Genomic DNA, 25,213 nt, shown 5'->3' on the forward strand with positions numbered 1-25,213 from the left:
TATCTATGGAACACTCTCAAGGCCTTTGGATTTGGGGAACAATTTATAAAGTACATTCGGCTGTTGTATTGTGACATTTCTGGTATAGTTAAGGTCAATGGTGGTTTATGTCCGCCTTTCAGCGTCCAAAGAGGAGTCCGACAAGGCTGTTCGTTATCAGGGATGCTGTACGCCCTCGCCTTAGAGCCATTCTTAGTGAACCTGAGAAAAGTGCTGACTGGTCTCTCCATTCCTCACTGTACTGGGAATCCTGTAAAGGTCACGGCCTACGCAGACGACATTGTTGTTTTTATCACAAATCAAGAAGACTTTGATAATCTTACTGACTGTCAAAGGAAATATGAACTGATTTCCAATTCTAAAGTAAACTGGAGTAAAAGCAGTGCTTTGTTAGTTGGAGACTGGGCTGGATATAAGACACCGAGTTTACAAGGAGAGATGCAATGGAGCACAGGAGGGATTCTCTACCTGGGAGTACATCTAGGAGATGATCATTATGTCCAGAAGAACTGGGATGGACTCTTGGAGAAAGTGGTGGCTCGGTTGGCCAAATGGAAATGGATACGATCCCAAATGTCGTACAGAGGTCGGATGTTAGTAATTAACAATCTGGTGACTTCAAGTCTGTGGCACTGGTGTATCTGTCTGGAGCCTCCACCACAGATTATTCAAGAGATTCAAAAAACTGTTGTTAATTTTTTTTGGGATGGTCTTCACTGGTTGAGGAGGGGCTTATTATACTTGCCACTTGATGAAGGTGGGCAGGGGATTATGGACATTGAAAGTAGAATTATTGCCTTCCGCCTTCAGACAGTGCAAAAAACTGTTATACTCCATAACGCCCGAGCCCTGGATGAATCTAGCACTGCTTTTTTTTAACCATGTGGGACAAATGGGATTGGGCAAAAGCTTAATATGGTGTCATCTTGAGAAACCTGAGACCTTACAAGTACCAGACTTTTACAAGAGTCTTTTTAAAGCTTGGCAATTTTTATCAATTCAAAGAGACTGTGATGACCTATCATTGTTTTGGATTCTAGAAGAGCCCATTGTATTTAATCCAAATATCTGCACCACAATAGGACAGTCTGCAAGCTTTATTCATAGTCTCTGTAGAAATAACATTACACAATTAAAACATTTAATCAACTGGGATGATTTTAATTGGAAAAGTCCAGAAACGGTAGCAGCAGAAACAGAAGTGCACTCAGTGCGGCTTGTGGGGAATTTCCTAAAACAAGTTAAAGCATCTCTAGGAAGTGAAGTAAGGACACTCCTGCAGACCACTTTTAAAGACAAGCTGAAACCACCCGAAGATCAGACTTTCAATACACTTGTGGTGTCTCCAGGAGGAGATTGGGACAATAGTAACACCAACAGATTACTTTCGACAAAAGATCTGAGAGACTTGCCCTTGCACACCATCAAAGGAAAACAGCTCTACAGGATCTGCGTAAAAGTAAAGAATCAGGATCAACTGAAAGCAGTGAAGGCCGACACACCCTGGAGGACGAAGATTGCCATTCCTGAAGGAACACTGCCAGCCTGGAGAGCGCTATATAGACCACCATTGACCAGTAGGGTAGGGGATTTACAGTGGAGGATATTGCATTGTATAGTTGCTGTGAACTCCTTTTTATCAGTTATTTGTCCAGGGGTTTTAGATACCTGCCCTTTCTGTGGGTTAAGGGAGACTGTATTTCACTGTTTTATGTTTTGTGAAAGATTGGGGACTTTTTTTAAAATGATAAAGCAGTTGATTGAGGGTCTGGGGGTCTGTTATAATAGGATGGTGTTTGTGTTTGGGGTAAAGAGCTCAAAAAAAACAAATACAAATGTTAACCTGGTTAACTTTATTTTAGGACAGGCGAAACTGGGAATATGGAAAACCCGGAAAAATAAAGTTAAGGGAGCAGGCAACACAGACCCCTCAGTATTATTTAAAATGACTTGTAAAAGTAGAATAGAAGTAGATCTGAATTTTTATAAATCTACTAGAAATCTTTCACAGTTTAAGGAAAAGTGGTGTGTAAATAATGTATTGTGTAATTATGACAATGATGAACTGCACTTTGTATTCTAGTTATAATTTGATTATTAATAGAATATGTATGAGCAGAAATCTGTATAGTTTTTGTAATAAATGAGTGGAATTGTGGGAATGGAAGGGATGAATGAAGGGGCGAGGGTTTGGGTGGGTATTTATGAAATAAAGGGATGGACTGGGAGTATTTAGAGTTTCAAAATGTGATTTTATTATAGTTTTTGTACCCGTGGTTAGATTTTGTGTTTTTAATGTATTTCATACTGAATTTAATAAAGTTGTTTTTTAAAAATAAAATAAATATCTATCTATCTATCTATCTATCTATCTATCTATCTATCTATCTATCTATCTATCTATCTATCTATCTATCTATCTATTATATAGTGCCTTTCACATCTATCTATCTATCTATCTATCTATCTATCTATCTATCTATCTATCTATCTATCTATCTATCTATCTATCTATCTATCTATCTATCTACAGTGGGTATATAAAAGAATCCCCCCCTTTGAAATATTCCCATTTTTTTGCTTTCCAGCCTTAAATGTAAACACACAAACTAATATTTTTTCCAGCTTTACTCACTCAATGCAATCTCTAACATCCAAGTGTATCACAGCTACAGTTCAGAAGAATTTTAAAAAATCAAAAACAAGAAATCCTGAGATGAATAAAGGACCCCCCCCCCCCAAACTCAATCAGGTGTCAGTGCCCCCCCCCCATTTCCATTGTGGTTACTGTCTTCCCCCGCCTGTGATCAGTTGTAATGCGTGTGATTAGTGAAGCTGTTCCTGGTCCATTCATTTCCTTCCTTGGTGGTGCAACTGACAGCACACAACTGACTAGGGGTGGGGGGCCACTGTCAAAAGATCTCAGGGACAGAGTTGTGGACAGACATTAGACAGGAGATGGAGACCAAAAAACATCTCAAAGGCTTTATCAATCCCAAGGAGCCCAGTAAAGTCCATCATAAACAAGTGTTTGGTACGACTAGGACCCTCACTGGACCCTCCAAAGTGGATGGAAGATCAAGGAGGAAACTGGTGAGAGAGGCTACCGAGAGACCAATGGCCACTGTGAAGGACTTACAGGATTTGATGGCACAGAGTGGTCATTAATGGTGTGCAGGTGACAACAATTTGACAAGCGCTCCACAATGGTGACTTGTTCAGGAGGGTCACACTTCTCAAGAAAGGCCACATGAAGGCTCGTTTGAGTTTTGCCTGAATGCACACCTTGAAGATTCGGATGCCAAGTGGAAAAAAGTCTTATGGTCAAATGAGACCAAAATTGAATGGTACACCTGGCGGAAATCCAATGCAGCTCACCATCCACCACACACCTTACCTACAGTAAAGCATGGAGGGGGCAGCATCCTGTCGTGGGGGGCCTGGGGCTCTTGTTAGTGTAGAAGGAGAAATGGCTGGGGCAAAATACCATCAAATTCTTGAGAAAAACCCTCTGCCAGAAAGTTGAAGATGAGCAGAATGTTCAACTTTCAACACGACAACGACCTGAAGCACACAGCAAAATGGACCACACGGTGGCTGAAGGAGAAAGATGTGAATGTCCTGGTGTGGCCAGTCAGAGCCCAGATGTAAATCAATACAGTAGATCTCACATCGATTATGGAAGATTCTGTTTATCCTTTATAAGCTAACAAGTTAATGGAATGTTCTTAATGGTCGGTGGGACCAGATTCACACACAGACCTGAACGTTTTGTTATATGGCAGGTATATCATTGTTTTTGACCTTATCATTGTACTCTTCTTTACCGACTTACAGTACGATAGTATTGTAAATACCCTGGAGGAAGGATGGGAATCCTGGCTGGGGTGGAGGTTAACTTCTTGCCCGGCATGGAGGCCATAACGGATGGACCAAGCCAACAGGGGTGCTGGGAGCAGTTCGTTCCCTAACCACACAGCAGGTGGCAGGGTTCTTCCGGGCTGAACCCAGAAAGGACACCCGTAAGGCATGCTGGGAATTGGAGTTTGGGAATACAGAGTTTGGGTTGCCACCAGAGGGTGCTGTCAGGGGAGGACTGCTCTGGTTTTCCCCACCACCTCGGAAATGCGTTGGTCAACTCGTCTGTGATACCGGGGCTAATTCAAAAGAAACCCACAGTCCTACCACGGCAGAGTCAGAGTCAGCAGAGGCGGTGGGCGACACTCACTTGGAGAAAGAGAGGAGGGAAGAAATTGATTATTTATCATATTTGAGATCAATCTTTGGTCTATTAGGTATTGGAAATGAGTTGCTGTCAAATTAATACCTTTATTATACCTCAGTCAAGTTGGGTGATACAGTGTCTGAGGTTTAGGGCTCAGTGGCGCCTCATTGTGGTCACACTATATATATATATATAAGGACTGTTAGTTATATATCTATTTTTATGAAAGCATATTTTGATTTATTTTTGTATTATTTATTCATTATTCTTCTTATTTCTCTTTTCTTGTAATTTCCCCGATACGAAAATATGCTCCAGAAATAAGTGTTGTTGCTAATATTTCTTTCCCCACCATCAAAAGATAAACTGGAATGCTAAGCAAATTAAGAAAAAAATCACAGTGCACTACCCACTCAATAAAAGACAAGCGGCAAACACCCATTTAGAGAAATCTTTGGATATTTGAGCACATCATCACATACCTGCCATCCAAGTCGGCTTCTGTTCTGATGGAGGGGTGTGCAGAAACGCACGTTTTTATTGGGCGTCCCTTCACAATGCGGAGGTGCCCACTGGGGGGCTCATTGTGGCTTTGTGTCACACTTTTTATTTTAGAAAGAAGCCCCAGGGCCCGACAGACTCATTAGGCAGAGGCAAACAGTTCTGTTGTTTTAGATTCTGTTCCCACTTGGAATAAAAATGAAATATGGGAGTAAAGCACGAGGTGCCCTGTCTAATTTAAACCTCTCCATGGACCCAGCATCTTAATTAACTCTACAACATGAATGCCATTGATGAACATTAACACCAGATAGAGGGTCATTATCGTAGAGTGGGACTGCCTGTGGGGTTGCCAACCAGGATCCCGAGCTGTTTCGTTGTGTGGTGGGTGCGGCAACATGCTGTACCAGTGCAGGCTCCCCAACCTGACCTAACTGCAGGACTTCACCCAGCCTTGGCCCAACTCGCACACACTCACTCACAGAGACACAGCTGAACAGCAGATTACATCAATATTAATGCGGTACATCAAATGAAATAGAAATATAAACAACAATTAAACAGTTAACTCTCCCTGCTCCCCTATAACAATGACATATAATAATAGAACAATAAACACCTAACAACAAACACTCATGACAATATCCAATGTATCAGAGGCAGGTGAAGATGGATGGAAAGTGGAAAAATCCTGTGAATGGTTTGCTGAAGGGAATGGAAAGTTTGTCCTACCAGTTTCCTGATGTGATGTAGGATGAGGTGATTGGGCGTACTACCTCAGAAAAAGAATGTTACCAATCCATACAACTCACATGAACAGGTGGGCATGAGACAGACCACCATAAATCCAGACAGGAACAGTAATCCAAGGTGAACTGTGGGTAATCCAAACAGGTGAGAACAGCAACAGAATAGACAGATAGACAATAGTGATCCTGACGTCTTGCATGTTCCTCCTTTTTAAAGTCTTCTTCCCAGCTGCCCCTTGCCCTACCCCACTGTCCAATAGTGTAATACCATCAGGGCTGCTGGGATATGTAATGTAAGTATATAAGTAGCGCTGCTGTATTCCCCATTGCCAGGCCATTGTGTACAGCTGAATCAAGGCTTGAGGTTGTTTACAGCGTCCACTTTCGGGGTCCCTGGCAATCACCACTCTACTGAAAAGGCCACCACACCTTTTTTCTGTATTAGCAAACCACTTCGGAGGCAGTTTAGCGGGAGTTTTATTTGGAGAGGGGATGAGTCCTGATCCAGAGTTTCTCACCATCCGAGAACTAAGCAGGCTAATGTCTCAGAATGTACGACCGAGATCATCTAGACTGGGCTGCCATCATCCCCTCCTACCCCTGTTGTGAAATGTGGTGGATGGTCTGACGTTGATCATGAATGGATTGTCACCAAGTAACCTTTCTAGGGGATCAGTAAGCTGTCTGCCTAAATGTTCAATGTGAACAGGGGTTCAGGCAGCCACTTAGTCCAATTTGAATGGTGGTCTCCGACGAAGGATGCAGTTATGTTCTTCAGGGTCCGGTTCACAAGCTCAGTGGTATGCTGTTGCCTTCAAGTGGACCACTATTTCCACAGGTCTGCTGCCACTGAGCCAGTAAACTACGGACCCCTGTCTGTTATGATGTTCTTAGGCACCATAATCAGGTGAATATCTCGTTCTTCAGGGTGGAGCAGATTAACCGGTGGGAACAGCTCCACATCCACCATCAGGTAGGTCTTTCAATCTTTAGTGTTGGGGAATGGTCCCAATAAACCTAGACACTCCCCCAGTGTGGTGGTGGTCACTGGTTGAAGCCATCCAGAGGGGAGACCAGGTGGAGTTTTGCATTGCTAACAGGCGGTACACATCTGGACATGTGGACCAGACATCTGGAGATGTAAGATAAGATACCTTTACTGTCACTGTACAATATAATTAAATATCATTTGGAGTAAGCCTAGTGATTCCTTAGGTAAAGATATACAGTGATCCCTCGCTATATCGCGCTTCGTCTTTCGCGGCTTCACTCTATCGCGGATTTTAAATGTAAGCATATGTGAATATATATTGTGGATTTTTCACTGCTTCGCGGATGTCTGCGGTCTACAGTACGTGTGCTTCCTTAGTTGATTTGCCCATTTGAATTCAAACAAGGGACGCATTTGAATTGAAACAAGGGACGCTATTGGCGGATGGCTGAGAAGCTACCCAATCAGAGCATGCGGTTAAGTTCCTGTGTGCTGCTGATTGGCTCAGCGACGGAGTGCTGCATTAACCAGGAAGTACTAATCTCACTCATTCAGCATTAACGTGCACAAGCGCCAACAGAAGATGCAAATGATTGCAGAAAAGGTATAAGTTTTGGATATGTTGAAGGACGGAAACAGCTACACCGCTGCAGGACACCATTACAGCATCAATGAGTTCACGATTCTTTTTATTTAAAAAGGAGGAAAAGCATATAAGATCTACGGCCGCAGTGTCTTTTAACCAGGGCGCAAAATGAGTTGCAAGTGGACGTTGTAAGGCAGTAGTCTGGATGGAATCTGCTTTAGGGATTTGAATTGAAGAATGATGGAAGAAGAACAACGGCGGTGCTAAACAGTCGCCTGAAGAGGCTCCTTTAGAAGAGCTGTAACGCTATCCTTTGTTGTGCAGTAAAATTAAACTCATCATTATCGGACAAGTCGTCATGTCATTGTTGGTGAGTAACCATAATTAATTATTTATGTACAGTACTTATTACATGTACATAGTTTAGTGTCACTGTACACACATTTTATTGTATACAGTTTTTCTTGCATTGTACGTATTTATTGATGGTGGCCTGTCTGTCGTAATGGCTGTAACATATGTGATATCGGAGACGCTCGATATCTTTAAAATAATATTTAGGTTTTACTGTGTTTACATACATAATTTCAACGAATCTTATCTAATATCTAAGAGAATACAAAGGGTTTATGCTGTATAATTGTGCGTGAAATGTTTATAATTGTGTGGGAGAGTTTATAAGGGCTTAAAATATATAAAAATAACCACATGAACATATGGTTTCTACTTCGTGGATTTTCTTATTTCGCGGGTGGCTCTGGAACGCAACCCCCGTGATGGAGGAGGGATTACTGTATAAGAGTAGACAATAAACCACAAGAAGTACAAATTTAAAAATAAACCTTAAACGATGAGAAGCACAGCAACTATTAACAGTTCCAAATATACACAGAGTAAAAGTGAAGGAAAAGGTTTAAGCATAAATAAATAAAATCACAGTGAAGATTACAGTCAATGCACTGGTCACGAGGTCCACATGGGTCGTGTCTAAGTGTGCGACTACATGTGTTTGATGCAGAAGTTCAGTTCAATCACTGGTGGTCTCTGTTATAGAAAGGGGCAGTGGTCGCTGTACATTTAATAGGCTAATTGGTTCTGGGGTAAAAGCTGTTCTTCAGCCTGGTAGTGTGGGCATGCAGGGCTCTGAAATGGGCACAGCAGCGAATATGCTATGGTCGAGGTGGGTAGGATCTTAACAGATGTTCTTTGGTTTTCTGCTGCAGTGGACAGTGAAGATATCTTCCAGTTGCAATAGCTGAGCTCCAGTAATTCTCTGAGCTGTTTTGATGATACACTGGAGGGTCTTTCTGTTCTCAGAGGGGCAGCCAGCGTACAGGATGACAGAGTCTGTGGTGCACCTGTTGAAGATAACTAGCTAGCACTTGCTGTGTGCATCCTTCAGGCTCCTCAAGAAGTGAAGCCTCCGAAGTCCTTTCTTGGCCATTGCTGTCGTGTTTGTTGACCATAACAGGTCCTGGCTGATGTGGACTCCCAAGTGTCTGAAACTCTGGACTGTCTCCACCCTCTCGCCATTAATACTGATGGGATGGTGACCACTGTACCTCAGTCTCCTGAAGTCCAGAATCAGTTCCTTTGTTTTCTTGGAATCGAGTACAAGGTTGATGTTGTGGCTCCAACCTCTTCTCTATAGGCTTTTTGATCAGTACTGGCGATCAGGCCAATCACGGTGATGTCGTCTGCAAACTTTATTATGATATTAGTATCATGGGTAAATTTGCAGTCATTTGTGAAGAGGGAGTAAAGGAGAGGGCTCAGCACACAGCCCTGTGGTACCTCAGTGTTCAACACTATGGATGAAGAGAAGTGCTCACAGTCTGTGGTGTGCTAATAAGAAAATCTAAAATCCAGCTGCACAGGTGTGAGTTGAGAGCCAAGTTGTTTAGATTGATAACCAGCTTGTTCGGGAAGATGGAGTTGAAAGGTGGAGCCGTAGTCGATCAACAGCTGCAGGAGTGACAGGGCAGTGTGAAGGGCAAGTGAGACCGCAGTTTACCTGTTTGCCCTGCAAGTGAACTGGTAATTGGTCCAGGGAGGTGGGGATGTTGCTCTTAAAGTGTCCAAGGACAAGAAGCTCAAAGCACTTCATAACAATAGGGGTCACGGTCACCATCACTCAGGGACCTCACCACTCCCAGTTTTGGAATAGGGACGATTGTAGCAGACTTGAGGCAAGTGGGGACAGCAGCCTGTTCTACAGAGCTGTTAAACAGGCTGGTGAGCACTGCTGTCACATGCTTCATGGCCCATCCAGTTACCCCATCAGGGTCAGTTGCCTTATTAGAGTTAACGGGGCTTAGAGCCCGTCTCACCTCATGTGCATTCAGTGCCAGAGTGCAAAATGGGGCCACTTGCTGGGTTAGTATGGTGATAAGTTGGTTGCTGTCCTTGTCAAACCATACAACAAAGTGACTGAGGTCATCAGGAAGAAATTAATTTCCAATGTTGGCTGAATAGGTGTTATGTGATTGTCCTTTGTAGCTGCCTGCTTGAACAGTTCCCAATCGGTTCCATCAAAGCAGTCCTGTAATTCAGTTATGGTTCCTTCAGGCCAGACTCTGACTCTCTGAACATTAAATGTGATCAGACCAGCCGAGGTGGGGAGAAGGCGACATTGTATAGACATTCACTGCTTTACAGTAAACGTAATCCAGTGTATTATTCCCGCTGGTTGGGAAATCAACAAACTAAGAAAATTTGGGGAGCCCAGTTTTAAGGTTGGCATGAGTAAAATTGCCCGCTAAGAAAAACACGGCATCTGAATGAATATTTTGCAGACCGTTTGTAGCATTGTGTAGTTCACCCAATGCCAGCTGTAACACACGTGCGATTGGAAGGCAGCTAAAAGGCCTGCATGATAGTAATTCCACGCCAGACCAGAGGGTGGAGAGGTGCACTGACTTTCTTTCTCAATCCCTTGCAGACCATCCACGGGAAATCCCACACGGTTCCGGCACCTCTGATGATGTCACTTCTGTTTTTCCTGTGCCTCTGATGACATCACTTCCATGAGCCATTGCATTGATCCATCCATTTTCCAACCCGCTGAATCCGAACACAGGGTCACGGGGGTCTGCTGGAGCCAATCCCAGCCAACACAAGGCACAAGGCAGGGAACCAATCCTGGGCAGGGTGCCAACCCACTGCAGCCATTGCATTGATGTCCCTGCATTTTTCAATCCAAAGGGGCATCACCCAAAACTGTAACAACTCCTCTGTGATGATGACGGCTTCTCTATTATATCCTCCCCCATCCTCACCTGCCAATACCCGTACTTCAGATCTAGGGAGTTGAATACTGCCGCCCATGTAAAGAATCTAAGATGTCATGGGCGAGTGGCATGGGGTATGCATCATGAAGGGTCTTCTGGTTCAGCTCCTTATAATCAACACAAAATTGTTAGGTTCCATCGGGCTTTGGAATGAGTACCATGGGACTAGCCCACGCCGAGGTGGAAGGTTCAATCACCCCTTCCACCAACATCCGGTCAACCCACTCCATGATCATTCCTCTTGTCAAAGGTGACACTTTATAAGCCCTGTACCATATTGGGACTTGGTTGACTGTCTGGAGGTGATGACACACCATTTCAGTCTGACCCAGTTTGTCCGACCACACCGAGTGCTATCTCCTAAGCATTGGTTGAAGGAGTGCTCGCTGTTCGAGAATTGCCTCCTCTACTAGGCCAGACTCACCAACCACTTGCGTGAAGTAATAATGCAAATTAGGCCAAACCAGAGTGCTCTGAGCCTTCCTCCCGAACCGATGGACATCAACCCACATCTGTCATGTTGTTCAGTCATCTACAGAGATGTTAAACAGGCTGGTGAGCACTGCTGTCACATGCTTCATGGCCCATCCAGGAACCCCATCGGGGTCAGCTGCCTTATTAGAGTTAACGGGGCTTAGAGCCCGTCTCACCTCATGTGCATTCAGTGCCAGAGTGCAAAATGGGGCCACTTGCTGGGTTAGTATGGTGATAAGTTGGTTGCTGTCCTTGTCAAACCATACAACGAAGTGACTGAGGTCATCAGGAAGAAATGAATTTCCAATGTTGGCTGAATAGGTGTTACCCTTGTAGTCTGTGATGGACCTAATGCCCTGCCACATGTGTCGGGGGTCAGAGCTGTTAAAATGATCCTCTGTTTTTCCTTTGTAGCAGCACTTTGACTCCTTAATGCCTTCCCTCAGATTGGACCTATCTGTTGCGTAGGGTCCCTCCAATACAGAAAGCAATGTCATGTGTCTTCAATAGGCTGTGGATCTCCCCGTTCATGCAGGCTTTCCTAATAGGGAACATACGGATGCTCCTAGTAATAGTGACATTGTCAATACTGAAGTTAACGTAAGATAAAACCGAGGAGACTTAGGCCTTTAAGTCCATGTGATTGTCCTTTGTAGCTGCCTGCTTGAACAGTTCCCAATCGGTTCCATCAAACCAGTCCTATAATTCAGTTATGGTTCCTTCAGGCCAGACTCTGACTCTCTGAACATTAAATGTGATCAGACCAGCCGAGGTGGGGAGAAGGCGACATTGTATAAACATTCACTGCTTTACAGTAAACGTGATCCAGTGTATTATTCCCGCTGGTTGGGAAATCAACAAACTAAGAAAATGTGGGGAGCCCAGTTTTATGGTTGGCATGAGTAAAATTGCCCGCTAAGAAAAACACGGCGTCTGAATGAATATTTTGCAGACCGTTTGTAGCATTGTGCAGTTCACCCAATGCCAGCTGTAACACTCGTGCGATTGGAAGGCAGCTAAAGGGCCTGAATGATAGTAATTCCACACCAGACCAGAGGGTGGAGAGGTGCACTGACTTTCTTTCTCAATCCCTTGCAGACCATCCATGGGAAATCCCACACAGTTCCGGCACCTCTGATGACGTCACTTCCGTTTTTCCGGCACCTCTAATGACGTCACTTCCATTTTTCCGGCGCCTCTGATAACGTCACTTCCGGTTCTGGGCCCGATGACGTAATTTCCTGTCTCGGCAAATAAAGGCACCACCTTTGACAACCTGCCTATGTTCTATTTTGGACTCAAACCTGTGAACAACTCCTAAGAATTACTCATTTGCAGCCAGGGAATATTATACGGGTGGCTGCACCAAACTTTTCTTGATGTCTTTGGCTCGTTCTTGTGACACAGCATAACATTAGTTTGGGGAGGGATATAATCTGCAGTGAGGAACACGACTGTAAATTCTCTCAGCAGGGAGAAAGATGTGCACTTCAGTGTTATCAGTTCTAAATATGGTGAGGAATATTGTTCAGCAATGACCGTGGAGGTGCACCAAGCATTATTTACATATATGCACACCCCACCACCTTTGTCCTTACCAGATTTAGCGGTCCGATCTGAGTTGTAGACAGTCCGGCCAGCAAGCTCAATAGCCACATCGGGAACGTTAGTGTTCATCCAGGTTTCGATGAAAAACGAGGCACAGCTGTTCATCCTGTGGGAAGAATTCCTCAATCTTAGCTCGTTGATCTTGTCGACTACACATTGGGTGTTCAAAACGAACAGACAGGGTAGAGTTGGCTTCTTCAGGGAGTTCTTAATTCTAGCATGGACGCCAACTCTCTTACCCTGCTTCTGCTTCCTCTCCCGTCTCTGCCTACTGCTGGGTCCTCGCCATACTGGTAATCCAGGTGGGCACCAATGTGCTGAAAGCCTCATCTGAGATATTGGGAGTTGGTTTTGGAATTAAGCCCTTCATTCCAATATCCAGTATTTCTTACAAGCTGTATGTTGTGTGAATGATTCTAAACTTAGTACAGTTGCTCACTTTGCTTAAAAGTAAAATAGCGAGGATAAAATAAAGAACAAAGAAGACATCTAAATGGACAGCTACATGTTTGTGACCACCATGTCACCTCCAGGATCTTAAACAACATTTTTGAGCATCCAAAGTGACCACTGGTCAGACTGACTTGGTACTATTTTAGGAACTTGAGCATGATGTCTTGGGCACTACCAACTGACAATGACAACCCCAATCCTTGGTGGGAAGCTCCCTATAATGTATGCGGGCAGGCCTCTCCTAGCAGCTTGAGATTGGACAATGTCCTTCATGTGCATAGGAAGATCAGGCCAAAGGGTTGGAGACCAATACCGCACATACCATCAGTGCAGCCCATGCGCCCGCATTGGGCACAATGTTAGCATCGCCCTTACGACAGTACACATTGAACGTGAACTGTCCGAGGTACAACACCCACCTGGTTAACCTAGACGTGGTCCTCCGGCAATTGAATGCTCAGGTCAGAGCCTGGTGGTCCACCCAGTCACTTAGCCCTCCTACCTCCCAGCTCAGCTCAGTGTCTGGGCTTTCCACAATCCTTTTATACACCCTGACCCGGAGGTGTTCCTGTCCAACAGTCCACAGTTCCTTATTCCTTCTGGGTCAGGGTAAACAGTCCTTTTCCTCAACCCGGGAGCACATCGTTTCTTCCTGTCACGTGATGATGACGTACCCCCGAGTTATAGGGCACATAAGAGCCCACGAGCCCCCCTACAGCGACGCCTGGTGGCCCCCAAGGTATCCAGCAGGGCTGTGTGTAGAAACTACAAAGTCCATAAGGCCCTGCTGGAACTCAGGGCACGTCCACGCTGTCCGGAGAGCTCCTCCTGGCGTCCTGGGGGTGAGGGCCAGAGTAAGAAGCCGGCAATCCACGACAATAGATAGATAGATAGATAGATAGATAGATAGATAGATAGATAGATAGATAGATAGATAGATAGATAGATAGATAGAAAACGCACAATATAATAGATAGATAGATAAATAGATAGAGTGAAAGGCACTATATAAAAGATAGATAGATAGATAGAAAACGCACAATATAATAGATAGATAGATAAATAGATAGAGTGAAAGGCACTATATAAAAGATAGATAGATAGATAGATAGATAGATAGATAGATAGATAGATAGATAGATAGATAGATAGATAGATAGAAAACGCACAATATAATAGATAGATAGATAAATAGATAGAGTGAAAGGCACTATATAAAAGATAGATAGATAGATAGATAGATAGATAGATAGATAGATAGATAGATAGATAGATAGATAGATAGATAGATAGAAAATGCACTATATAATAGATAGATAAATAGAGTGAAAGGCACTATATAATAGATAGATAGATAGATAGATAGATAGATAGATAGATAGATAGATAGATAGATAGATAGATAGATAGATAGATAGATAGAACGTGGAGTTTGCATGTTCTCCTGTGTCTGTGTGGGTTTCTCCCACAGTCCAAAGACGTACAGGTTCGGTGCATTGGTGATCCTAAGTCGTCCCTGGTGTGTGCTTGGTGTGTGTGTGTGTGTGTGTGTGTGCGTGTGTGTGTGTGTGTGTGCCCTGCGGTGGGCTGGCGCCCTTCAGTGGTTTGGTTCCTGCCTTGCTCCCTGTGCTGGCTGGGATTGGCTCCAGCAGACCCCCGTGACCCTGTGTTGGGATATAGCGGGTTGGACACGGACTGAGTGACTGACTGACTGACTGACTGACTGACTGACTGATGGACTGACTGACTGACTGAGGTGAATTGTACTTCATTCCTCCTTCAGTAATCCTGCGTTATTATTTGTGCAGTGCTGACAGGACTAGTAACGTTACTTTACGTCTGTAGAGCGTAAGCTACGGATGCAGACAGGCTAACGTGATGGCTGTCTAACTAACATTAGGCAGATGAGCAGATAAAAGCTAAGTGATAAAGGAGCAATTACAAGCTAACAATTATTTTTCATTGCTCTAATATAGTAAATAACCATACCAGTCATATTTATTTCAGAAATGTTTGTGTTTATTGTTTCTTTTTAGTAGTTCATTACAAAACGACAATATCATGGTACATTGCCCATAGGTTTGTGCAGAGCCCGGTGAAATTCTAATTTGTGTGGGTAAATCAACGTGCAACCTGTCGATCCGTGAAGCGTAGCTCTTCCTCACACTGAAAAACCCCAGAACGATTCTTTGCTTACGTTTTCTTGCACATACTGTAAAGTTTCACATTTGTAATTAATTTCAGCCACTTTGCAGAGCTCCGTTTTCACTCATCATCAAGAAAAGGCCAAATTAAGTCCGCTGCAATGCCATGTTGTACAACAATAAAATGTGAAAATGCCTGAGGAGGTGAATCCTTTTTGTCGACATTGAGCGATTCCTATATTATTAGTCAGTCAGTCATTTTCCAACCCGCTATATCCTAACTACAGGGTTACGGGGGTCTGCTGGAGCCAATCCCAGCCAGCACAGGGAGCAAGGCAGGAAACAAACCCTGGGCAGGGCACACACACACACACACACACACACGGGACAATTTAGGATCGCCTATCCACCTGACCTGCATGTCTTTGGAATGTGGGAGGAAACCCACGCAGACACGGGGAGAACCCAGGACGTGAACCCAGGTCTCCTTACTGCGAGGCAGCAGTGCCAACCCCTATATTATCAATTTACACAAAAACATTTGGATCCGCACGAGAAGGTAAGATATTTCTTGGCGGCCTGCTTGATTTGCTTATTCCTCAGACTGTAAACGATGGGGTTCAGTAGCGGCGTCAGCAGGTAACTTAACACTCCCATTATGACTCGGTTATCGGCGGACATACTGCCAGTCACAACTGTTATATACAGCAAATCAGCTGAGAAATAATAGACGGACACAATGAACAAATGGGAGGCACACGTGGAAAAAGCTTTCTTGCTGTCCTCCTTACTCCGGGAATAAATATTTAGGATTATTATGAAATAGGATCCAAGTATAAGCAGCAGGGGGATGTTTACCACACACATGGCAGCAACAACTGCCTTTTTCAAAACATCGGTGACATCTGCACACGCCAGGATAGCCACCGAAGAGAAGTCACAGTAGCAGTACTGCACGATATTGGGGCCGCAGTATGGCAGTGACATGGCATCAAGAACGTGGAGTAGAGGGGCCATGTACCCCAGTGCCCAGGCTACAGTGGTCAGCACAACGCAGACTTTACCGTTGATGATGAGGTGGTAGTGAAGCGGCTTCATAATTGCAACGTATCGGTCGTAGGCCATGACTAGCAATATTATATTTTCTGTGCTTCCAGATGCCAGAATCAAATACATCTGCAGGAAACATCCAGCAAAAGAAATGAGTCTGTCCTCGAGCAAGAAGACGGCCATCATTTTTGGTAGGATGAGAGTCGACAGGAGGACATCTAAGACAGATAAGTGACAGAGGAAGAAGTACATGGGAGTGTGGAGCCTCTGGTCCAGGAGCACCAGGTACAGCATCAGGAGGTTGCCAGCCATCACAGCCACGTAGAGCAGCAGAAACAGAATGCACAGAAGATTCTGGCGGTCCTGAAGTCCCGGGACCCCCACCAGATAGAATTCTTTGACTGCATGTTCTGTCCCGTTGAGATCTTTCATCCTCTGTGCGATATGGCTCCTAAAAAAACAAAAATGTTACAAAGTTTGTCATTATATCAGCCCTCAAGGTGGGCACAGGTGACTGTCTCAGGGGTTCAAATCCTGCACTCTCTCTCAGTTAAATGTTCCCCTTCTTAGAAACTGGATATGTGGAAAGAAAAACATTAAAAAGGGTTCTAGTCACAACAAAACTATTATGAAAAATGAACAAAAGAGGGTTCAGAAATGAATAATGACTTCAAACTTTACATACGCTGTCAGCAGGGATTAGTGTGAGCAAAAAGAAAGAACAAATACCAGCACGCCATTCCACCTAGAGTTTTGTGGCCCTTGCTACTACATGAAGTTCTCACGTCAACTGTGGAAGCCCTGGAGAAGAAGATCAGTAGTTACCAGAGAAGGGGGTTTGGCCTGCCAAGGAGTTTGAGTAGCACTGTCCAGTGGGGGTCCATTTTCCTTTCTCGTAGGGAAAGTATTATAATCGTCCAAAAATTTGACCTCGAGATTTTGATGAATCACAACATTTTAGACCTCCCTGAGTTCGATTTACTTTCTCTTAGAGAAAGTATTTTAATCGTCCAAAAATTCCACCTCCAGATTTTAATGAATCTCAATGTTTTAGATCTCCCAGAGTCCATTTTACTTTCTCGTAAGGAAAGTATTATAATCGTCCAAAATTTGACCTTGAGATTTTGATGAATCTCAACGTTTTAGATTTCCCCGAGTCTGATTTACTTTCTCGTAGGGAAAGTATTGCAATCATCCAAAAATTCAATCTTGATATTTTGATGAATCTCAGTGTTTCAGATCTCCCTGAGTCCGATTTACTTTCTCGTAGGGAAAGTATTATAATCGTCCAAAAATTCCACCTCCAGATTTTGATGAATCTCAATGTTTTAGATCTCCCAGAGTCCATTTTACTTTCTCGTAAGGAAAGTATTATAATCGTCCAAAAATTTGACCACGAGATTTTGATGAATCTCGATGTTTTAGATCTCCCCGAGTTTATTTTACTTTCTCGTAGGGAAAGTATTATAATCGTCCAAAAATTCGACATTGAGATTTTGATGAATCTCAACATTTTAGACCTCCCTGAGTTCGATTTACTTTCTCGTAGAGAAAGTATTTTAATCGTCCAAAAATTCCACCTCCAGATTTTGATGAATCTCAACATTTTAGATCTCCCCGAGTCCGATTTACTTTCTCGTAGGGAAAGCATTGTAATCGTCCCAAAATTCAACCTCCAGATTTTGATGAATATTGATGTTTTAGATCTCCCCGAGTCTGATTTACTTTCTTGTAATAATAATAATAATAATAATAATAGGGAAAGTATTATAATCGTCCAAAAATTCGACCTCCAGATTTTGATGAATCTCAACATTTTAGATCTCCCCGAGTCCATTTTACTTTCTTGTAGGGAAAGTATTATAATCAACCAAAAAGTCAACCTCGAAAAAAGATTAATAATTAAAACACTTTCACAACATTTAGAGGTCAAGGAATTGAATGGTCCAATAGGGTTTTTAATTTAGGGCATATCCTGAGGGCATCCCACAGCATCATTTTGTTCTTATTATGGGTGGTGCTATGTTTGGTTTGTACTTCACCTGTTGCTAGGGGCAGTGTGCTTGACATCACCACAGGGTGTGGTACACATAATGGGTGAACTGGCCTCTCGTCTGGGGTGGAGAATGGGAGGCCATTATGGAAGGATGGCATACATGGGTGTATGTCCTGGCTGGTATGGTTCTTATTGTCATTCCCACATGGGTGGACTTGGAGAGACTGCCTGCCAAGAACAGTTCCTTACCCCGTACAATAGATGGCATGGCTGCAGTTTGGCCTGGGAGTCGTAGTTCAGGAGGGCGGCCCTATTGGGATCTCTGGGTACCATCACAGGGCCCTGCGCTCTTTCAGATTTACCCGGGTGTGACATTTCGGGTCAGCACGACATTCCCTTTCCAACCCGACACCGTTGGCAGTCATAGAGTGAGATGAGCCAGGCAGATGAGGACGCAAACATCCTGCCAAGGGGTAGGCGCAAAAGTGACGGGGCTTTAATGAAAAATACAAATCACAAATCAGCTAGCGTTCAAAGAAGCATTCAATTCAGCTTTCATGAATGAATAATCCATAAAGTCAGGGCAACGTGGAAGGTTAAAAAAAAAGAAATATTCCATTAAAAACCAGCAGGTGCATCCCTCTAAAATCCGACGGCACCCCGGCTTACCCTCTTCAGATCTCACAGCACGAGGAGACGTCCTCCAGCCCATAATCCTGCCTCCAATCCCGTCAGGGTCCACAGCGCGCCTCTGAGCCCACCTCCTTCTGACTGCCACTGCCATGTGCCAGCCTTGTGGTGGTGGGGGGAGGGGGGGCTCTCATTCCCATCCCTGTCCTACAGCTTCTCTCTCTCTCATTCCTGCCCCCCTTCTCCAACCTTTAGTCTCCGCCTCTTTTTTTGTTTTCCCTTCTCTGTTCTCCTCACCCCCATCACAACCCCCCCCCCCACCTTTGTTTTCTTATAGGCGACGGTAGCTCCCAGGAAATACGTTTGTTTTGTAATTGTGGTGTCTAAGTAACCTGAAACTACATAGATATAATATACAAAGGTGATTCCCCTCCCTTAGTGATACGGTGGTAAGTAATCACATAGGAGAAATAACTTAGTTTTCTTTAATGATGATTTACGCGACATAACAGACAAGGAAGCCGACGGGCGGATGGGAGATAACGTCATCCGATCGTGAAAAGCCTTCCAACGCAGCAACGAAAATGGCAGACTGCATACATCGAGATCCCACTTCGGTAATAGTCTTGCCATTGGCTTCCTCGCCTGTTATTTCTCCTATGTGATTTCTTACCGCCGTATCACTAAGGGAGGGGTATCACCTTTTTATATTATATCTATATAGTTTCGGGTTATGTAACAAGCCGCAATTACAAAACGAACGTATTTCCAGGGAGCTAGCGCCCCCTATAGGAAAACAGTGGCACAGCAGGCTCCCCTGATATTACCTTGATTGGGTGCGTGTAGCCCGTCTACTCTAACTGTGTGTAGAAAGGGGCCCTGAGTTCTTTACTCCAATGCCTAATTTATTATGATTCTAATTACTTTAATAATTTGAGTCTCGGGTCACTATGAATAAAACATTATCAAATAATTCTAGTAATACACTGGTTAGATAATAACAAATAATGGTGAAAGAAATTACCTGTTAACATTCGTTCCTAACCCAATAGTTTATTTTACACCAACTTATAATAAACACCAGGAAACTGGGTTATAAAACAATAATGAATTCCCCATTTAATTATAAGTCAACCAACACAATTAATAAACTGAAAATAATCAGCAACTATATTACACTATTAATACTAAAATAAAACACATTCAGTCTTGTCACTCTATTTGAAACAAAACGTTGCAGGCCTGATTCGTGGCTTGGGAGCGTTGTGACCAAAAACTTCTCGGTCCTTTCACTCCAACAGGAGCAACAAAATAAAATGAAAAAGGTACCTTACTTGGCAATGTTGTTATCAGTCCAACAAATCCCTCTGACCTCTCTGCCTCTGTCTATGCGCAGGTAGCCGCTGTTTAGTAAATCCAAAAATGTCTCCGTCCTCCAAATAAGCAAACGTCCATTAGCGTGTTGAGCTGAGTTAACTCCTGCCTCTGGTAGTTCGCTCCGTTTACTCCCCTAGTTGAATTAACAAGTCGTTCCTCACCAGATGGACCCTGCGAATATCTAATCGAACTTCTTCGTCTATCTCAGCAGTTCGTATCCCGGTTGATCATTTATCTCTCAAACTTTCTGCTACACCACCTTGGCGTCACGTTCTCTCTTTCTTTTTTTCTCTTCCTCCAGCCCTTCCGTTTTTACTGCCACTTCCGCTTATCAAAATAAAAGTCATCATAACTACGTAAACAAACTATTACACTAAAGTTAACAGTTTACAACACAACATTTACATTTTTACATTAATTAGAGATTTAAACACATTTCTATCTGGGCTACACGCGGGTATGAGACGCCGCTACCTCTGACGCACCTGACTGATCCGCTCACTTTTACACTGGGGGACAACCTTGCGTGACGAGGGGGCACCGTGTAATACCGTTGTCTCTCCTCCTTCCTTTCCTGCAGAAAGGAAGATTGACACTCTATGGGTCAGACCACCTGGACCCGCCTCTTCCTCCCAGAATCCAACTTAAGGGGAAACAGCGCCATCTTGGGCAGACTGATTGAATTACATGACGTCACAAATTTAACGCTGTACCACGCCTTTTGCGTACCATTCAATAGTAGGCCGGGTTTGCCTTTGGGTGCCCCAGACCCCTTTATCTTCTGGTGTATGTGCCCAAATCATCCCCGGAGCGAAGCACACTGACGTACGATGTCTAAACTACAGTGGTGTGAAAAACTATTTGCCCCCTTCCTGATTTCTTATTCTTTTGCATGTTTGTCACACAAAATGTTTCTGATCATCAAACACATTTAACCCTTAGTCAAATATAACACAAGTAAACACAAAATGCAGTTTGTAAATGGTGGTTTTTATTATTTAGGGAGAAAAAAAAAATCCAAACCTACATGGCCCTGTGTGAAAAAGTAATTGCCCCCTGAACCTAATAACTGGTTGGGCCACCCTTAGCAGCAATAACTGCAATCAAGCGTTTGCGATAACTTGCAATGAGTCTTTTACAGCGCTCTGGAGGAATTTTGGCCCACTCATCTTTGCAAAATTGTTGTAATTCAGCTTTATTTGAGGGTTTTCTAGCATGAACCGCCTTTTTAAGGTCATGCCATAGCATCTCAATTGGATTCAGGTCAGGACTTTGACTAGGCCACTCCAAAGTCTTCATTTTGTTTTTCTTCAGCCATTCAGAGATGGATTTGCTGGTGTGTTTTGGGTCATTGTCCTGTTGCAGCACCCAAGATCGCTTCAGCTTGAGTTGACGAACAGATGGCCGGACATTCTGCTTCAGGATTTTTTGGTAGACAGTAGAATTCATGGTTCCATCTATCACAGCAAGCCTTCCAGGTCCTGAAGCAGCAAAACAACCCCAGACCATCACACTACCACCACCATATTTTACTGTTGGTATGATGTTCTTTTTCTGAAATGCTGTGTTCCTTTTACGCCAGATGTAACGGGACATTTGCCTTCCAAAAAGTTCAACTTTTGACTCATCAGTCCACAAGGTATTTTCCCAAAAGTCTTGGCAATCATTGAGATGTTTCTTAGCAAAATTGAGACGAGCCCTAATGTTCTTTTTGCTTAACAGTGGTTTGCGTCTTGGAAATCTGCCATGCAGGCCGTTTTTGCCCAGTCTCTTTCTTATGGTGGAGTCGTGAACACTGACCTTAATTGAGGCAAGTGAGGCCTGCAGTTCTTTAGACGTTGTCCTGGGGTCTTTTGTGACCTCTCGGATGAGTCGTCTCTGTGCTCTTGGGGTAATTTTGGTTGGCCGGCCACTCCTGGGAAGGTTCACCACTGTTCCATGTTTTTGCCATTTGTGGATAATGGCTCTCACTGTGGTTCGCTGGAGTCCCAAAGCTTTAGAAATGGCTTTATAACCTTTACCAGACTGATAGATCTCAATTACTTCTGTTCTCATTTGTTCCTGAATTTCTTTGGATCTTGGCATGATGTCTAGCTTTTGAGGTGCTTTTGGTCTACTTCTCTGTGTCAGGCAGCTCCTATTTAAGTGATTTCTTGATTGAAACAGGTGTGGCAGTAATCGGGCCTGGGGGTGGCTACGGAAATTGAACTCAGGTGTGATACACCACAGTTAGGTTATTTTTTAACAAGGGGGCAATTACTTTTTCACACAGGGCCATGTAGGTTTGGATTTTTTTTCTCCCTAAATAATAAACAGCATCATTTAAAAACTGCATTTTGTGTTTACTTGTGTTATATTTGACTAATGGTTAAATGTGTTTGATGATCAGAAACATTTTGTGTGACAAACATGCAAAAGAATAAGAAATCAGGAAGGGGGCAAATAGTTTTTCACACCACTGTACATGACCTAGAGACATAGGAGCAAAACTGGAAGTCCCCAAGAAAACTGGCATGGACACCAGGAGAACACGCCTTCAAGAGTGTGCCAACCAGTAAGCCTTTTCTCTGTATATGACACTCATGGAAGCCACCAGACATGTTTGTTAAGCCTGACAGACTGAAATGATAAACAAGTGACGGAGACATCAGCCCTAAAGCTTTGGGGTCTTCTGTAACACACAACTAAGTAAGGTCAGCCGGCACTGTGCGAGGGTCCCTGAAATGCTGCCTGGCACATTTGAGTTATTAAGAGCCACTAAGAGTGGTGTCACCTACCTGCAGTCCACGCCACCCGACTGGACACTTTACAAGAGAGTCTGCCACGCAGAGTCTGGGTTGGTACGCGGGGACTCGTCTGAAATGATCTGGCGTTGTTCACAATCACCCGACTCACGCACGCCCAATTCGAGCCTGCACGCCAACCCTTTATTTAAAAACTCACCCTTTGCCACGGAGCATTCATCACGCCCCAGGGTGCAATTTTATGGCCTCGGAAGTAGTCCTGGGTCAGCATATAAGGGTCTCTTTTACCTCACTCTGAGAGTCGGAGTCGGGAGAAGAAGACATGGAAGAGGACAAAGCTCACCAAGTTTGAAGGACAGGTGAAAAAGAATTGTGTTTGTTGTGGCAGAGAATACCCGTAAAGGTATTGGGACTAAAATGGTCTTTTGAACCCGGGACTGGTGCCTGCCTGGTAGTGTCTGAGATTTGGGGTTTTTGAGAAGCGCCCCCCCCCCTACAGGTCCCAAGGGATATTATATGGCTCTTACACTTGCTCGTTGTCCAAGTCTGTGGACAAATCAAAGCCTTCAGGCCCCTGTTCTCTTTTCTTTGACACTTTGGCGTTGGCGACATGAAATATCTCTGGTGATCGACTCTCTCGCTACATTTCTCAATCAACGATTTTGCCTCACGTTTCGGCTTTGGCTTATTTAATTCCTCATTCTCCCAGTTATGACTTTGGCTTCTTATTCCAATTACGATCCATCTTCTCATTCCATCGCAGTTTTGTAGCCAGTACTCAATCCGTTACGAAAGTGACAGCACATTGCAAAGTTAATTCTGATTACGCCCGACAGCGTGTAACTACAGGATGGATGGAAGTTGGTATAAATTATATAGGATGGCTGGGTTTTTCATAGGGAAATGGATTTGGCCAGCAGACGACAGAATGTGACGGAGGCAGGTGGCTCATAACTCGAGGATGATGGACATCAGGTCCAACCTGTGATCTGGGCTGCCTTTTATTTTACATTGTGGTATCCACAACTTGTTGTGGTAAACATGGCCAAAACTGGGTGCGAGGCCTCCAGAATAAGTCACAAAGCAAGCCAGGACCTTGACTGGCCAGCCCTAGATGAGGCTCACCCTGAGACAACCAGCCCCAACTGTTAGTTGGAGGCTGCGTCTTAACCAGGCCTAAACACAGGGAGTTAGCTTTAAAAGCTCAAAATGTGCACTCAATTTCCAAACCTCACAAAAATGTCTTATAAGGGAGAGAAAATGTAAAATCTCTGGTTACTATAGACAATCTAAACTGTAATACATGAAAAAAAAACGGGCAGAACAATCAGCGAAAAAAGTGTAAGCTAATAAAGCAATCCACCGCAATCACTCCTCAAAACACAACTCACAAGCAAAAAAAGGCCATAAACCAGAAATGAAGCAATCCGCCTTCATAAAAACGACACGTGACACAAACATACAGTTGACATGTCTCTGTTGTTCCAACAGACGGTGCATCACAAAAATTTGCAGTTATAAAATGAATTGCATTTGTCATTCCAACGGATGGCGCGGCGCACAGCTTATGTGAAACCCAATTTCCAAATGGCAAAAAACAGAGACATATGGATTGTATTTCTCATTCTAACAAATGGTGCATCACAAACATTTGTAGCAATACATTTTATTTCTACAAATGTTTGTAATGCGCCATCTGTTGGAATGACAAATGCAGTGCATTTTAGTACTACATTCACTACAAAATACAAAATTACAGTAGAATAGTGCACTGCATAAACAATCAGCAAAAAAGTTGTTGTCTGAAAAAGCAATCCACAACAATCAAGCCTCAGCACTCAATCCACATACAAAATCCAACGAAAGAACCAAAAAAGACCATAAACCGGAAATCAAGCAATCCACCCTTAAACATCACAAACATTTGTAGTAGTACAATGCATTGCATTTGTCATTCCAACTGACGGTACGGTGGCGCAGTGGCAGTAAGGAGACCTGGGTTTGATTTCCGGGTCCTCCCTGCGTGGAGTTTGTATGTTCTCCCCGTGTCTGCGTGGGTTTCCTCCCACAGTCCAAAGACATGCAGGTTAGGTGCATTGACGATCCTAAAATTGTCCTAAAAGTGTGTGCTTGGCGTGTGTGTGTGTGTGTGTGTGCCCTGTGGTGGGCTGGTGCCCTGCCCGGGGTTTGTTTCCTGCCTTGCTCCCTGTGCTGGCTGGGATTGGCTCCAGCAGACCCCTGTGACCCTGTGTTAGGATATAGCGGGTTGGACACAGACTGACTGACAGACAATGCATTGCATTTGTCATTTCAACAGATGGTGCATCACAAACATTTGCAGTAATAAAATGCATTGCATTTGTCAGTCCAAGTGAGGTGCATTGGTGATCTTAAA

General features: G+C 43.8%; 2 protein-coding genes across 2 annotated transcripts in view; one reads left to right on the top strand and one right to left on the bottom strand.

Annotated features, from left to right (window-relative positions):
• The window catches only part of dnajc28 (DnaJ (Hsp40) homolog, subfamily C, member 28), a 1,235,492-nt gene that overhangs the window by 649,280 nt on the left and 560,999 nt on the right, over nucleotides 1–25,213 (top strand). The gene's annotated exons all lie outside the window — the stretch shown is intronic.
• Nucleotides 15,544–16,516, bottom strand: LOC114642960 (olfactory receptor 10A4-like). The gene has a single exon (XM_028791692.2). It carries the CDS (start codon nucleotides 16,501–16,503, stop codon nucleotides 15,544–15,546), a length of 960 nt encoding a protein of 319 aa, XP_028647525.1. The 5' UTR covers nucleotides 16,504–16,516.

Source organism: Erpetoichthys calabaricus, chromosome 4 (genome assembly GCF_900747795.2).
Source record: "Erpetoichthys calabaricus chromosome 4, fErpCal1.3, whole genome shotgun sequence".
In the NCBI taxonomy this organism is placed as follows: domain Eukaryota; kingdom Metazoa; phylum Chordata; class Cladistia; order Polypteriformes; family Polypteridae; genus Erpetoichthys; species Erpetoichthys calabaricus.